At 53.7% G+C, this 13,984-nt stretch overlaps 1 protein-coding gene across 1 annotated transcript in view; it reads right to left on the bottom strand.

Annotated features, from left to right (window-relative positions):
* LOC140210739 (chemokine-like factor) overlaps positions 1-10,819 on the bottom strand; it is a 28,170-nt gene extending 17,351 nt beyond the window's left edge. The window contains exons 1-2 of the mRNA XM_072279971.1: positions 10,650-10,819; positions 7,960-8,118 (exon numbers count right to left, since the gene is read on the bottom strand). Of these exons, the coding sequence (XP_072136072.1) occupies positions 7,960-8,118; positions 10,650-10,709 (219 nt within the window). The 5' untranslated portion in view covers positions 10,710-10,819. The remainder of the gene's footprint in view (positions 1-7,959; positions 8,119-10,649) is intronic.
* Between the last annotated feature and the right edge of the window lie 3,165 nt (positions 10,820-13,984).

Raw genomic sequence — 13,984 nt, 5'->3', positions numbered from 1 at the left:
GGCGGGGTCCTGGCCGACCCTTGCCCTGTCTCAACGGATGTCAGTGCGGCTCAGGTGTGTGGAACGACTCGGGCTGAGCTGCTCGTCGGGCCCAGGCCCCGCAGCCTTACCCGAGAGACAAATCCACACAACTTGAGCCGTCTTTCATCAACACCCACAATCCCATTCAGGGATGCAGGCAGGAGGTACCTTTATGGGCTGCTGCTCCACACCCTCCACTTCCTAGCATTTGTCCACCGTCCCGACACGCCATGGCGGTCGGTCTTTCCACCTGGAGGTGAGGGGGGTCCCCAGTGGAAGTCCCTCTACAAGGGAGTCCTTCCCATGCACCTTGGGGATCTCGGCTGGAGGGTGCTGCATAAAGCGGTGCCCTGCAATAAGTTCTTTAGTTTGTACACGGATCTCCCAGCCGCGTGTCACTTCTGCGGGCTGGAGGAGACCGTGTACCATATGTACGTGGAGTGTGTGAGGCTGCAGCCCCTTTTCGCGTATTTGCGTGGGCTGCTTCTCGCCTTCTGGTTGCATTTCAGTCCCACCCTATTCATATGTGGTCATCCAGTAAGGAGGGGGGCACAGAGGGATGAGGATGTCCTTGTCAACTTGCTCCTGGGGCTGGCGAAAATTGCCATCCGTGGCTCCTGGAAAAGGGTGGCAGGAGGTTCTCCCCGGGCGGACTGCCTGGCTATGTTTAGGGGATATGTTCGAGCCCGGGTGAACATTGAAAAGGAATACGCGCAGTCCACGGCGACCGTCGAGATGTTCCGGGACCGTTGGGCTCCGCGGGGTGTAAATGCCATCATTGATGAGGATGGCAATATATTGGTTTAACATGTATTGTCTGTTTGTAGTGTAGTAAATATGTTAGTCACTGGTTTTGTAAATATTGTATAGCACCGACATTTGTAATAAAGAATTTTGTAAAAAAAAAAAAAAGGGGTCAGACACAGAGAGGAGCTGTGCTGACTGAGCTGGGAGAAATCGAGGCAAAACTACTGGATAAAGTTCGTGGAATACTTTGGAGGTGGCTCTAAAAGTCTCTTGGACAACTGAGTGAGTGACGGCGCTGGTGTGGAAACTCGGTGTGCAGTTTTACTGCCGGTTTGGGCTGGGTTTGTTGGCGGCTGCTAACTGCGTAGCTCCCAGCTGCGGCGCTGGCAACTCGCCAGGAAGCCGGTTCGCTCCAAAACCGGAGGCAAACGCCGTCGTTCCCCCCATTGACAGCGGGGCAACGTTCCTCCTCCATTGTTTTCCTGATTTTCGTCCGGTGTTGGTGCCGGAGCATCTGGAAGGACGTTTCGGCCTCTCCCGGCCTGGGTCTCTGCAAGTCCGACGGAGCCTTTCCTGGCGTCGAGCCAGCGAGGAACTGTCGACTGCAAACTTTCCCGGCCAGTTATTCGACTCATTCCAGGACTTCTAACCGGCACCACTGTAGGATTCTCGGACTGGAAAGAGCGCCAGCATGCCGGACCGGTCTCCAGGGAGTCGCGGGCCTTCGGGGAGTTACGCAAGGGCGGCTGCCTCCCCGGCCTCGGACAACGCCCTTTTTCGGTCGGTGAAGGTGGAACGTGGGTTGCAACGTACTTTGCGCCCTGGAATGACACTAGAAAAGTGTACGGAGGCAATGGAGGACCTTGTTGGGAAAGGTGGTATTCTGGCCACCGAGAAGGAGTTCGGAAAGGCGGTGTTTTATCTGGCGAATGAAGAGCTAGTGCACCGGGCCCTAAGCAGGGGAGTCACGGTAGACAACATCTTTTTACCTATGGAGCTGGTGACGGCCCCCACGCAACGTATCGTGCTTGGGCATGTTAAGCCTTTCATTCCAAATGAGGACTTGCTTCCCCCACTGGCCCGTTTAGGGCAAGTAAGGTCGGAGATCACTGCCATCCGACACAAATTTAAGAGACGCACCCTCCGCACCGTAATCTCTTTCCGGTGTCAGGTATTCATGCAGCTGGAAAGGGAGGACGATGTTGAGGGCCGGTTTACTGTCCGGCACGAGGGAGTGGATTATCAGGTGTACTGGAGCTCCGAGCGCCCGCGGTGCCATGCGTGCAGGGGGGTGGGGCACTTTCGGAGGGACTGTCCTGCCGCCTGGAACCCAAGGGAGCCCATTTCGGGCACCAGTGCCCCAGCTACCTCTGCCCCTGATCCTACTCCTGCGCGTGCGTCTGCGCCTGCATCTGACCCTGCCCCCGCCCGTGATCCTGCCCCAGCCCCTCACCCTGCCCCTGCCCCTACCCCTACTCCTACGGTTGGGTCGGTCCCTGCTCCTCTCCCTGTGGTTCAGGTGGGGGACGGGGTGGAGTCTGTGCGGAGTAAGAAGGCAAAGGGGAAATCCAAACACAGTAAGAAGCGGGCCTTTGAGGCTGCAGAGCTCACGCCCATTTCGCCTGAAGTGGAGCGTGGGGCTCGGGGAGGTGCGCAAGCAGACGGGGCGATGGAAACAGAGAGCGCCGCCCCATCGGTGAAGCCTGCACCTGTGTGCTCCTCCGGTGTGAAGAGGAGAAGGGAACGTTCCCGCAAGAGGGCAGGGGATGTAGATGCGGAGGAGTCCCAGGAAGGGGTGGGAATCCGGGTAGGGGTTGGTTCTAAACCTGAGTCCCCAGATGTAGCCACCAGTCCTGGGGAAGATGGTGTGGTTGTGCAAAAAGCTTGTGATATCCCTGTTTGCACAAATGAGGCAGCCCTGGAGGCCTCCACCCAGGACCTGCAAGTCAGCGCCTCTCTGGAGGCCAGTGTACCGAATAATGTAAGAGGAGACGAGACAAAGCTCTCTCATTCTCAGCACCAGGCTGCTTGTGAATCCCTTGGACCAAAGGTGCCGGGTTCCCCTCTATGCCTGCCCCCTGGGGAGGGCGTTTTTCTGTGCACGTCGACCCCAGCAATTAATGACTTGCAGGGAATCCCTGGGGATTGTCCCTCCACTGTCGCAAATGTGGATGAGGCTGATGCGACGGTGGAGCGGGCAGGTAAGAGTGAGGTGCCCGCTGCGCGGTATGGGTCACAAGCGCAGCCATCTTTTGGAACATGCGGGGAGGCCGATGGGGATTCTGTCTGCAGTGACGGATTGGAGGGGGACTCTTTCGATAGTGAAATAATGGACATCCTCACCCCTCCTGAGAAGTCCCCATTGATACCTGTAGAGGAAATTAAGCATTTTATTCTCACCTCTGAGGGTGCCAAGCACCGGCCTCAACTAGCCTCGCTACGCTGCCCCAGCATGCCGAGGCTGGTGAGGTCCCTGCGAGTCATCCTCGGACGAAAGGGAAAGGGAAAGAGGAATGCGGTGGCGGGGAACGACAGATGGCAACTAAAATCTTTCCTAGATGACCTAGTAAGGGACATTAGAGGGAGAAGCAGCCTCGCTCCTACGGGGGATGGTGGGTCACAGGGTGTCGCTGGTACCGCTCGAGCCCGGAAGGCAAAAAGTAACCTTGCTTTCTTTCCGGACAGTGTGGTGGAGGGCGCCTCCGCTCTCACCGAAATGGGCACAGCTGCTGAGACCTACTGGTGCTCCCGCCATGAAGCTTACCATAGCTAGTCTCAATGTAAATGGCAGCAGGGGTCCTCTTCGCAGGCATAACAATCTCTCAGCCCTCAGGGATGGGCGGTATACGGTGAGTTTCCTGCAGGAAACCCATACCATCCCTGGGGACGAGTCTGCTTGGCTCCTGGAGTGGTGGGGCGGGGTCTACATGAGCCACCTCAGCTCCATTTCTAGCGGGGTGGCGATCCTGTTGGCCCCGACCTTCCAGCCAGTAATTGAAAGAGTCCAAGACGTTGCGCCCGGCTGTCTGCTCCACCTGGTTGTGCACCTGGATGGCGCACCATTGCATTTTATCAATGTGTATGCTCCCAGGCGCGGTGTGATGCAGACGCGCCTATTCTGCCAGCTGTCCACCCTGCTGAGCTCCATCGATCCTGGGGACTGCGTCATCCTCGGGGGAGTCTTCAATTGCACCCTCGAGGCGGAGGACCGCTCGGGCCTCCAACGCGACCCAGCATCAGCAAAAAAGTTAAAGGAGCTAGTCGGCTCCTTTGACTTGGTGGACAGCTGGTGGAATCTTCACCCCAACTCTAGCGCCTTCTCGAGAAGGTCTAGACAGGGGGGTTCCAGGATAGACCGCATATATATCTCTCGGGCCTACGTCTCCCGCGTGTCGGCGTCCTCCATGCGGCCAGTGTCGTGCTCGGATCATCACCTTGTGTGGATGGAATTTATTCCACTACACCCTCGGGTGGGATCTGGGTATTGGCATTTTAACAACCGGCTGCTGGAGGACAGCCGATTCCGGGATTCGTTCCGAGCGTTCTGGGTCTCCTGGAAGGAGAGGCGGAGAGAGTTCTGCTCCCTACGGCTATGGTGGGATGTGGGCAAAGCCCACATCCGGTTTTTATGTCGGGAGTACACTAGGGGGTCGACAAAGAGGCGGGGCTCTGAGGTTGAGCGGTTTGAGAGAGCGTTGCTTGACCTGGAGTCCCGCCTCGGTCCGACCGCTGGAGACCAGCAGCTGTGGCAGGAATACCAGAAGAAGGAACCTGCAGCTCCAGCAGTCCCGAGGTGCGTACGTGAGGTCACGGATCCAAATGCTGCAGGATTTGGACCGTGGCTCACCCTTCTTCTACTCGTTGGAGAGGTGGCGGGGAGTTCAAAAGCAGCTAGTGGAGCTGCTGGCTGCCGATGGCTCCTCCATCACGGACCCTGATGGAATTAACAACGAAGTCCGTTCATTCTATCGGTCATTATTCTCGCCTGATCCGTCAAATGCGGAGGCGTGTAATGAGGTCTGGAAGGATTTGCCTAAGGTCAGCCCAGAGGACGCAGTGCGTCTGGACGCCCCCCCTGACTTGGGAGGAGCTGTCCACTGCCCTTCGGCAACTCCGGAGGGGCAAGTCCCCTGGTTTGGATGCACTGAGTGTTGAGTTTTATCAGGTTTTTTGGGATGTCCTGGGGAATGATTACAGCCTTGTCCTAGGGGAGAGCCTAGCCACCGAGAAATGCCTCTCTCATGGCGAAGAGCTGTTGTGGTTCTACTGCCCAAGAAGGGAGACCTCCGCCTGCTAAAGAACTGGCGGCGGGTCTCCCTCTTGTGCGCGGACTACAAGATCTTCGCCCGGGCAATGCCAACCGTCTGGGTTCGGTAATTGGACAGGTGGTCCATCCTGACCAATCTTACACAGTCCCGGGCCGCTCCATCCTGGACAATGTCCACCTAGTACGGGACCTGATCCACCTACTCCAGGAGACTGGGACCCCGGCAGTGTTTCTTTCTCTTGACCAGGAGAAGGCGTTTGACCGGGTGGACCACAGTTACCTGGTGGGCACCCTGCAGGCTTTTGGGCTCGGACCACACTTTGTGGCCCCAGTTCGGCTCCTGTACTCTGCCGCAGAGTGCCTAGTTAAGATTAACGGATCATTGACAGGACCTATCCACTTCCGAAGAGGAGTGCGTCAAGGGTGCCCCATGTCCGGTCAACTGTATGCAATCTGTGTCGAGCCATTCCTCGGCCTTCTTCGGAGAAGGCTGACAGGTCTGGTTCTGCGCGAACTGGACATGGAGGTCGTCCTCTCGGCCTACGCCGATGATGTACTCCTCTTGATGACAGACCCCTGTGACCTGTGGAGAATGCGCGAGTGCCAAGATGTTTTTTCGGCGGCATCCTCCGCCAGGATCAACTGGGCGAAATGTTCCGGACTCTTAGTAGGCCAGTGGCAGGTGGACTCCCTGCCGGAGGAGATGAGAGCTTTTGAGTGGAGCACCAGACGCCTTCTCTATCTGGGAGTCTACCTGAGTCCTTCTGGGGAGACCTGGCTGGCGAACTGGCAGGACCTGGAGACAAAGGTCATGGGCCGGCAAGGGCGCTGGTCAGGCCTTCTCAGGGTGCTTTCCTATCGAGGCAGGGTGGTGGTCATAAACCAGCTGGTGGCCTCCACGTTGTGGTACCGAATGGTCACCTTGGCCCCCCCCCCCGCCCCTTTTGTCGCGAGAATGCAGAGGAAGCTAGTGGACTTCTTCTGGGGAAACAGGAAGCACTGGGTCTCTGCAGCGGTTCTGAGTCTCCCAGAAGGAGAGGGCGGACAGTCGCTGGTGTGTGTACGCACACGACTGGCGGCTCTCCGCCTCAGGACTCTGCAGAGATTCCTGTACGCCGAGCACCCTCCCAGGTGGCACGTGTTGGCGACTTTCTTCCTCCGGAGGGGCTGCTGCCTTCATGAAGATATGCAGCTACCACCGGCGGGCGTCAGCCGTGCTGCTTTGCAGAGGCTGCCCGGCTTCTATCAGGACCTACTGAGAGTCTGGAACATGGTTGCCTCAGGCCAGGAATCCCCCCCTCTGGCAGAGGGCGGGGTCCTGGCCGACCCTTGCCCTGCCTCAACGGATGTCGGTGCGGCTCAGGTGTGTGGATCAACTCAAGCTGAGCTGCTCGTCGGGCCCAGGCCCCACAGCCTTACCCGAGAGACGAATCCACACAACTTGAGCCGTCTTTCATCGACACCCACAATCCCACATTCAGGGATGCAGGTAGGAGGTACCTTTATGGGCTGCTGCTCCACACCCTCCACTTCCTAGCATTTGTCCACCGTCCCGACACGCCATGGCGGTCGGTCTTTCCACCTGGAGGTGAGGGGGGTCCCCAATGCAAGTCCCTTTACAAGGGAGTCCTTCCCATGCGCCTTGGGGATCTCGGCTGGAGGGTGCTGCATAAAGCAGTGCCCTGCAATAAGTTCTTTAGTCTGTACACGGATCTCCCAGCCGCGTGTCACTTCTGCGGGCTGGAGGAGACCGTGTACCATATGTACGTGGACTGTGTGAGGCTGCAGCCCCTTTTCGCGTATTTGCGTGGGCTGCTTCTCGCCTTCTGGTTGCATTTCAGTCCCACCCTATTCATATGTGGTCATCCAGTAAGGAGGGGGGCACAGAGGGATGAGGACGTCCTTGTCAACTTGCTCCTGGGGCTGGCGAAAATTGCCATCCGTGGCTCCTGGAAAAGGGTGGCAGGAGGTTCTCCCCGTGCGGACTGCCTGGCTATGTTTAGGGGGTATGTTCGTGCCCGGGTGAACATTGAAAAGGAATACGCACAGTCCACGGCGACCGTAGAGGTGTTCTGGGACCATTGGGCTCCACGGGGTGTAAATGCCATCATTGATGAGGATGGCAATATATTGGTTTAACATGTATTGTCTGTTTGTAGTGTAGTAAATGTGTTAGTCACTGGTTTTGTAAATATTGTATAGCACCGACATTTGTAATAAAGAATTTTGTTTAAAAAAAAAAGGGGTCAGACACGGAGTGATGCCTGCCACACTCCCATTACACACTCCCGGGCCAGACATACGGAGAAGCTCCCGCTACACAGTCCCATCACAGCCTCACAGGGTCTGACAAAGAGCGAAGCTCCCCCCACACCGTCCCAACACAGCCTCACAGGGTCTGACAAAGAGTGAAGCTCCCTCCACACCGTCCCATTACAGACTCTTAGGGTGGGCACAAGGCCGATAAGCCACAATTATCTTCACTCATCTCTTTCGTTCCAGCATTCCCAACCCATGTCTCTGTACCTCCGCTACCTGGAGTGCCACGGTAGCCAAACAGTTACCATGACATAATCACTGCTCGGGATATCAGGGTTTGGAGTTCAATCCCAGTGTCCTCTGTAAGGAATCTCTCTCATCCTCCCAGTGGAATGTGGGGGTTTACTCTGGGTCCCTCCAACAGGCCGAAGATGTACTGGTACCGGTAGGTCAATTGGTCATTGTAAATTGTTCTGTGGTTAGGTTAGGGTTGAATCGGGGTTGGTGGGCAGTGCTTCTCAAATGGCCAGGCCCATTCCGAGCTGTACTGTAAAATAAACAGAAATAAAGACCTTCCCACTGACACGAACCAAGCACCACGCACACCACGCTCTGATCAGGTCTAAGGCAGCACGCACTACGGAGCCGGCTTGCTTAAGTCTTACCATGAGCGGCCAGAAGAGGAAGGTTATTTTGGAGTCGAGCTTGAGCAGGTACAAGATGTAGAAGGCCAGCGTGATGAAGATCTCCATGAGCGGTACGGCCAGGAAGGCCCCCGAGGAGGACGAAGCAGCAAACGAGACGAAAACCACAAAGGCCACGGCCTGGGGGGCAGATGGAACAGGGGCATCACCCTCCGCTTTGGAAACCACACCAGCCCCTCGAGATTCTTCCCCACACCCCACACCACCAACTTCTCCGGAACTGGTCAATGGGGCATTCCAAGAGCAGCATTACGCAGGCACTGCTGATCCCATTGTAAATACATGCTGGTATTCATGAACATTTTGTTTGCCCTCTAACTGTATTAGCTTTTGAAGTTACATATATCTATTTTTATATAATTCTTTATAATTGAATGCTGTGGTTTTGCTGCACGTCATGTCCCGACCAACACACCTCGGCAAATTCCTAACCATGCAAATATACTGTATATCCTTTACCATGAGACATATGAACAGCATTAGGCCATTCAGCCCATCGAGTCTGCCCGGCCATTCCATCATCGCTCTCAAACACATTCTCCTGGCTTCTCCCCGTAACCTTTGACGCCCTGACTAATCAAGAACCTATCAACCTCCGCTTTAAATATACATATAAAGACTTGGCCTCCACAGCTGACTTGAAATGATTACAGAAGCCCTGACGTTTTCATTCAAGAACGTCTTTCAAACTGTTCTCACTTAATCCGTTTGAAGGATGGAGTTGGTCAGGTTGGTGGGGCGGTGGGAGGGATTATTATTACTGCCCGTTACACCGCTGGCCTTTGGGGCCACAATGAAGTCCCTCCATTCCTAGTGGTGTTCAGGTCTTCCTTCATCGCGTCAGTAGCTTCCTCCCGGAGTTCTGTCAGCCATGCCAGTCCCGGGTGGGAATACCATTGCACTCAGATGTACAAAGGCTCTTCATTGCTGTTTCCGTAACAGTTTCGTTTGACCAGTCAGGGCTGTTGGCCCTGAGCTGAATCTCTGAACCTGGAGGACCGGTGGACCACCCTTAGTCTGTCCTCTACCCTTTGACCTGTTTGGCATGGGTGACACTACCGAGAGCCAAAGCATAAAGCCCCGACTCCATCAACATAGCTCTCTGGGTCATTGAGGCACACAAGCCTCCGAACCCTACAACAAGGTTGTGGTCCTCTTGCAGGAGTGGAGGGACTAGAATAGTGAAAGTGTTGAGAGGGGTGGAGTGAAAAACTATGGTCTGTAAGGAAGTCATATGTACCAAGGTACAAAAAAAAGTGCTACGTACTGTTCATACAGATCAATTCATTACAACGTACAGTACTGCGCAACAGTTTTACCCACCCCAGAGTTTTAAAATCTGCTGTCAGATGGCATGACCTCCCTATCCTATGTCACCATTTTCTAAGATCTTGATGTCATTTTTAACCAACATTGCCACCTCATCCCCTTTAGCTACTCGGCTGTCCATTTGATACGATGATACTATGCTCTCACTTCCCCCGCTCCCCGTCTCTCCCCACCCTCACTCTCACCCCCATCACTCCCCACCCTCACTCTCACCCCACATCTCTGCCCACCCTCACTCTCACCCCGTCTCTCCCTACCCTCAATCTCATCACCCTGTCTCTCCCCACCCTCACTCTCACCCCGTCTCTCTCCACCCTTACTCTCACCCCATCACTCCCCACCCTCACTCTCACCCCCATCACTCCCCACCCTCACTCTCACCCCGTATCTCTCCCTACCCTCACTCTCATCACCCCGTATCTCTCCCCACCCTCACTCTCACCCCCATCACTCCCCACCCTCACTCTCACCCCGTATCTCTCCCTACCCTCACTCTCATCACCCCGTCTCTCCCCACCCTCACTCTCACCTCCGTCTCTCCCCACACTCACCCTCACCTCTCCCCACACTCACCCCTCCCCACCCTCACTCTCACCCCCATCACTCCCTACCCTCACTCTCACCCCGCATCTCTCCCCATCCTCACTCTCATCACCCAATCTCTCCCCACCCTCACTCTCACCCCACATCTCTGCCCACCCTCACTCTCACCCCATCTCCCCTACCCTCACTCTCATCACCCTGTCTCTCCCCATCCTCACTCTCACCCCGTCTCTCTCCACCCTTACTCTCACCCCGTCACTCCCCACCCTCACTCTCACCCCGTGTCTCTCCCTACCCTCACTCTCATCACCCCATCTCTCCCCACCCTCACTCTCACCCCACGTCTCTCCCCACCCTCACTCTTCTCCCCATCTCCCCACCCTCACTCTCATCACCCAGTCTCTCCCACCCTCACTCTCCTCCCCTCTCCTTACCCTCCCCTTTTTCCCCTCTCTCTGTACCCTCCCTTTCCTTCCACTCTCTCTTCCTCTATTTCCTTCCCTTTCTCTCTCTCCACCCTCCCGTTCCTCCCCTCTCGACCCTCCCTTCCTCCTCCATCCTCCCTTCCACCTCCATCCCCCCTTCCACCTCTCTCTCTCTCTCCCTTCTTTCTCTTTTCAGTTCTCTCTGTTCAACGCCACCCCCCAGCCTTTGTCTCTTTACTCCCCCACTCGTCCTGTCTCTCCACTGTTCTTACTTTCTCTCTTCCCACTTCTCGCTCTTCGCCTTCTCTGTTCTCTTTCTCTCTCCCCCCACACAGCCCCAGCTCGCTTTCTCACCATCTCCAGAATTTTCAGCACACTCCGCCTGGATTTCAGAAAGAGGAAATTGACTTCCATTTCAGAGGTTCGGTCCCTGAACTCGGGCAGACTCTGTTCGGGTCTCCGCACAGACAAGTTGGCCTGAACTGCTTCCGAAGTCTGTCCTCTCTGGCCCCGCCCAGCTCTCGCTTCAGCAGCCAATCCCTCTGTACCTGCGTTTGATTGACGTGTCGATTAGCCGGCGAGTCGGGAATTATTGCCATTTCATAACCACTGCGACCAAAATAAACTGGAGAAATATGTGAGCAAGTGTGAGATACAAGCGCAGGGCATTTAACAGCAATAAATGTATTAAGCGTTGTGGTAATCAGTCACTTACTTGGGAGAACTCTTAAAAGAACAGAAAAACTTTCCGGCCGTTGTGTGTAGGGAGTCTACAGTCTCTTCCCCCCCCCTTCCCCCCGTACTGGGTGCTCCGGTTTCCTCCCACGTTTCAAAGACATGCCGGTTGGCAGGTTATTTGTCATTGTAAGTTGTCCTGTGATTAGGCTTGCGTAAAATCGGGGGTCGGAAGGGCCCACTCCATTCAGACTTGGTGATGCCAGAAACAGCTGTGCGTGAAAATGAAACAATTTCACTACTTCATCAAGTTAGGAACTACAAGGAATTTGAAGGTATCAGCAATCATCTTGAAAATGAAGATTTGCAGGATGCAATTGCCAAAAGCATTGTTTGAAGGCTGTCCATTATCTGCAGTTGGTGCCTGCTCTGATTTTGTTCACTTACTGTCAATCAAAAGAACAAGGCAGTGCACACTGGATGAATTCCTCCATGGGTAACTATTAGGAAATAATACACAGGTTTATAATACACAGGTCTATAGCTTATAGTACAGGTTTAATAATACGGTTTATAGGTAATGTTCTAGTTTGTTGTGTATTTCATTTAAATATATAATTTGTTACTCAGTTAAAAGGTAGTTTGTCTCTTTTATACCTTTTTAACTATTTCCATGAAACTTCAGCTAATCGAGGCATCCACTCAATTGGGCCAAATGTACTGGTCCTGATGTGTCCTAATTAACTGGAATCCACTGTACTTTGTTTTACTATGTGATATAAGTTTTGTGGGTGTGTAGGTTTTCACAAATTAAATGAAGTGAGGTGTTTTATGTTTAACTAAACCTTTTATTGAACTCCAAAACCTAGACACAAAAGAGTGCTAAAAATCTTAACATGACAACGTCATCAAGTCAGACCAGCCTCTTAAAGCAAAACCTAAGTCGATGTCAGTGGTTGTGAATTATTTATATTTCTCCCAAATACGTTACCCTACACAGGCCTCCCCCCCCCCCCCAGAATCCACTAAAACCTGCATTGTGAGCCTATCTGAAGCTCGGACAAGCCACCCAGCTTGAGTCCTGTGTTCCATGGGTGGAGGAACAGCAGGTACATTTGGCTCACCCAGAGGGGCTTTGACACATTGATGGTCATGTCGTGCTGCCAAGGACATGACAACTGAATACTCCAAGTCTTGGTGGGCCAGCTGAAGGCAATCCACTGAAATACATTCAGATTGACTCTGCTTGTCCATGACCTTTCCTTCTCATTCTGAAAAGCATTCCATCATATGGGACCGAATAGGTTGTTGGAGTGCATCATGGCAGATGAAAACAAACAAGCTGGAATGTAGGTCAACCCGAACCCAAGTGCTGTACGCCATGATGGGAGATAGGAAGAGGTGAAAAGGAATTGAATTTACTGAGAAGGGTGGAATGCCGTTGGGAGACCCACCTTGTCGTGGCGTCAGGAATGAGACCATGGCTGCCTGTATACCAACTCAGCTAAGGATGACTGCAGGTCTGTTCAGAGCCCCAGCATGGCTCCTGGGAGATGATCATGCCAACGCTCATCCATCAGGGAAGCCCCCAGAGCAGCCTTTCAGGAATGGTGAAACCGCTTGGATAGGCCATTGGACTGTGGGTGACATGCCGTGGTGTGATGTAGTCTAACACCCAGGTTCTGGGCCATCGCAGCCCAGAGGTTTGAAATGGATTGTGGACCACGGTCAGAGGGAATAACAGATGGGTCGCCAAACCCAACAGCCCAGGCCCATGTCTGCGGCCATCATCAATGTTAAAGGGACGACCTCTGGTCATCTGTGGTATGGTCCACCACGGTAAGAGGTGCGTGAAACCACGGGAGTGGGGAAGAGGACCAACAAGGTCCACAATGACATGGTCAAACTGCCACACGGGCACCTCATGAAGTGCCAATGGCGCCTGAACATGGCAGCTTATTTTTGCCCGCACAAGCTGCAGTGCAATCAGGTGCATTCTTTCCGAGGCCATGCCACAAACTTTAGAGCAACCAGTCTGTGTGAGGTCTTCCAGCTTGGATGTGAGAGGCCACGTATGGAGTCAAAAACCATCCATCTCCAGTTTGCGGGCATGATGGGGCAATGGCAACCATTGTACAGGAGAGAAACCCCTGCTTCCCTGAACTTAATCTCAGCCAGCCAGGGGCCTGTGACTGCTGTCCAGTAAGCCTGGACCTCTGGGTCAGTAACTTAGTTGGTTGCATAGTTAACCCCTATGTGTACGGGCTCAATGGTTGGCCATGAGAGGCAATCAGCCATGGCATTATTTTTCACCTTGATATGGTGTATACTAGTTGTGAACTTTGCTACGTAGCCCAGTTGGTGTTGCTGCCGTACAGACCTAGGGTCTGATATTTTGTCCATCGCATTCACAAGGGGTTTGTGGTCAATGAACATTGTGAAATGACGATGCTCTAGAAGGAAACGAAAGTGGCAGACGGCCAGATAGAGAGCGAGAAGCTCACAGACAAACGTGCTGTACTTCCTTTCGGGGTGATGGAGCGGTCGGCTGATGAGGCGAGTGGCTGGTACCCGCCTCCGTCCAACTGTTCGTGCACAGCACCCACAGCATAGTCTGAGGCGTCAGTAGTAATGGCTATGGGTGCGTTGGGGAGAGGGCGCACCCACAGCATAGTCTGAGGTGTCAGTAGTAATAGCTGTGGGTGCGTTGGGGACTGGGCACGCCAGTAGGGTCACATTAGAAAGAGCTCATTTGGTATCATCAAATGCCTGGTCATGTATGCTGACCAATCAGATTCAGGTTTATTATCATGTTGTGAAATTTGTTAACTTAGCAGCAGCAGTACAATGCAACACATGATAATATATAATATAGAAGGAAAAAAAGTAAATCAATTACATTAAGTATATATATGTATAATGAATAGATTAAAAATAGTGCAAAACAAATAATATATATTTTTAAAAAAGTGAGGTACTGTTCATGGAGTCAATGTCCATTTAGGAATCATATG

The sequence above is a fragment of the Mobula birostris genome, chromosome 15 (genome assembly GCF_030028105.1).
Source record: "Mobula birostris isolate sMobBir1 chromosome 15, sMobBir1.hap1, whole genome shotgun sequence".
NCBI lineage: Eukaryota > Metazoa > Chordata > Chondrichthyes > Myliobatiformes > Myliobatidae > Mobula > Mobula birostris.
The sequence above is the reverse complement of the archived record's forward strand: the minus strand, read 5'-3'. Positions and strand labels throughout refer to the sequence as shown.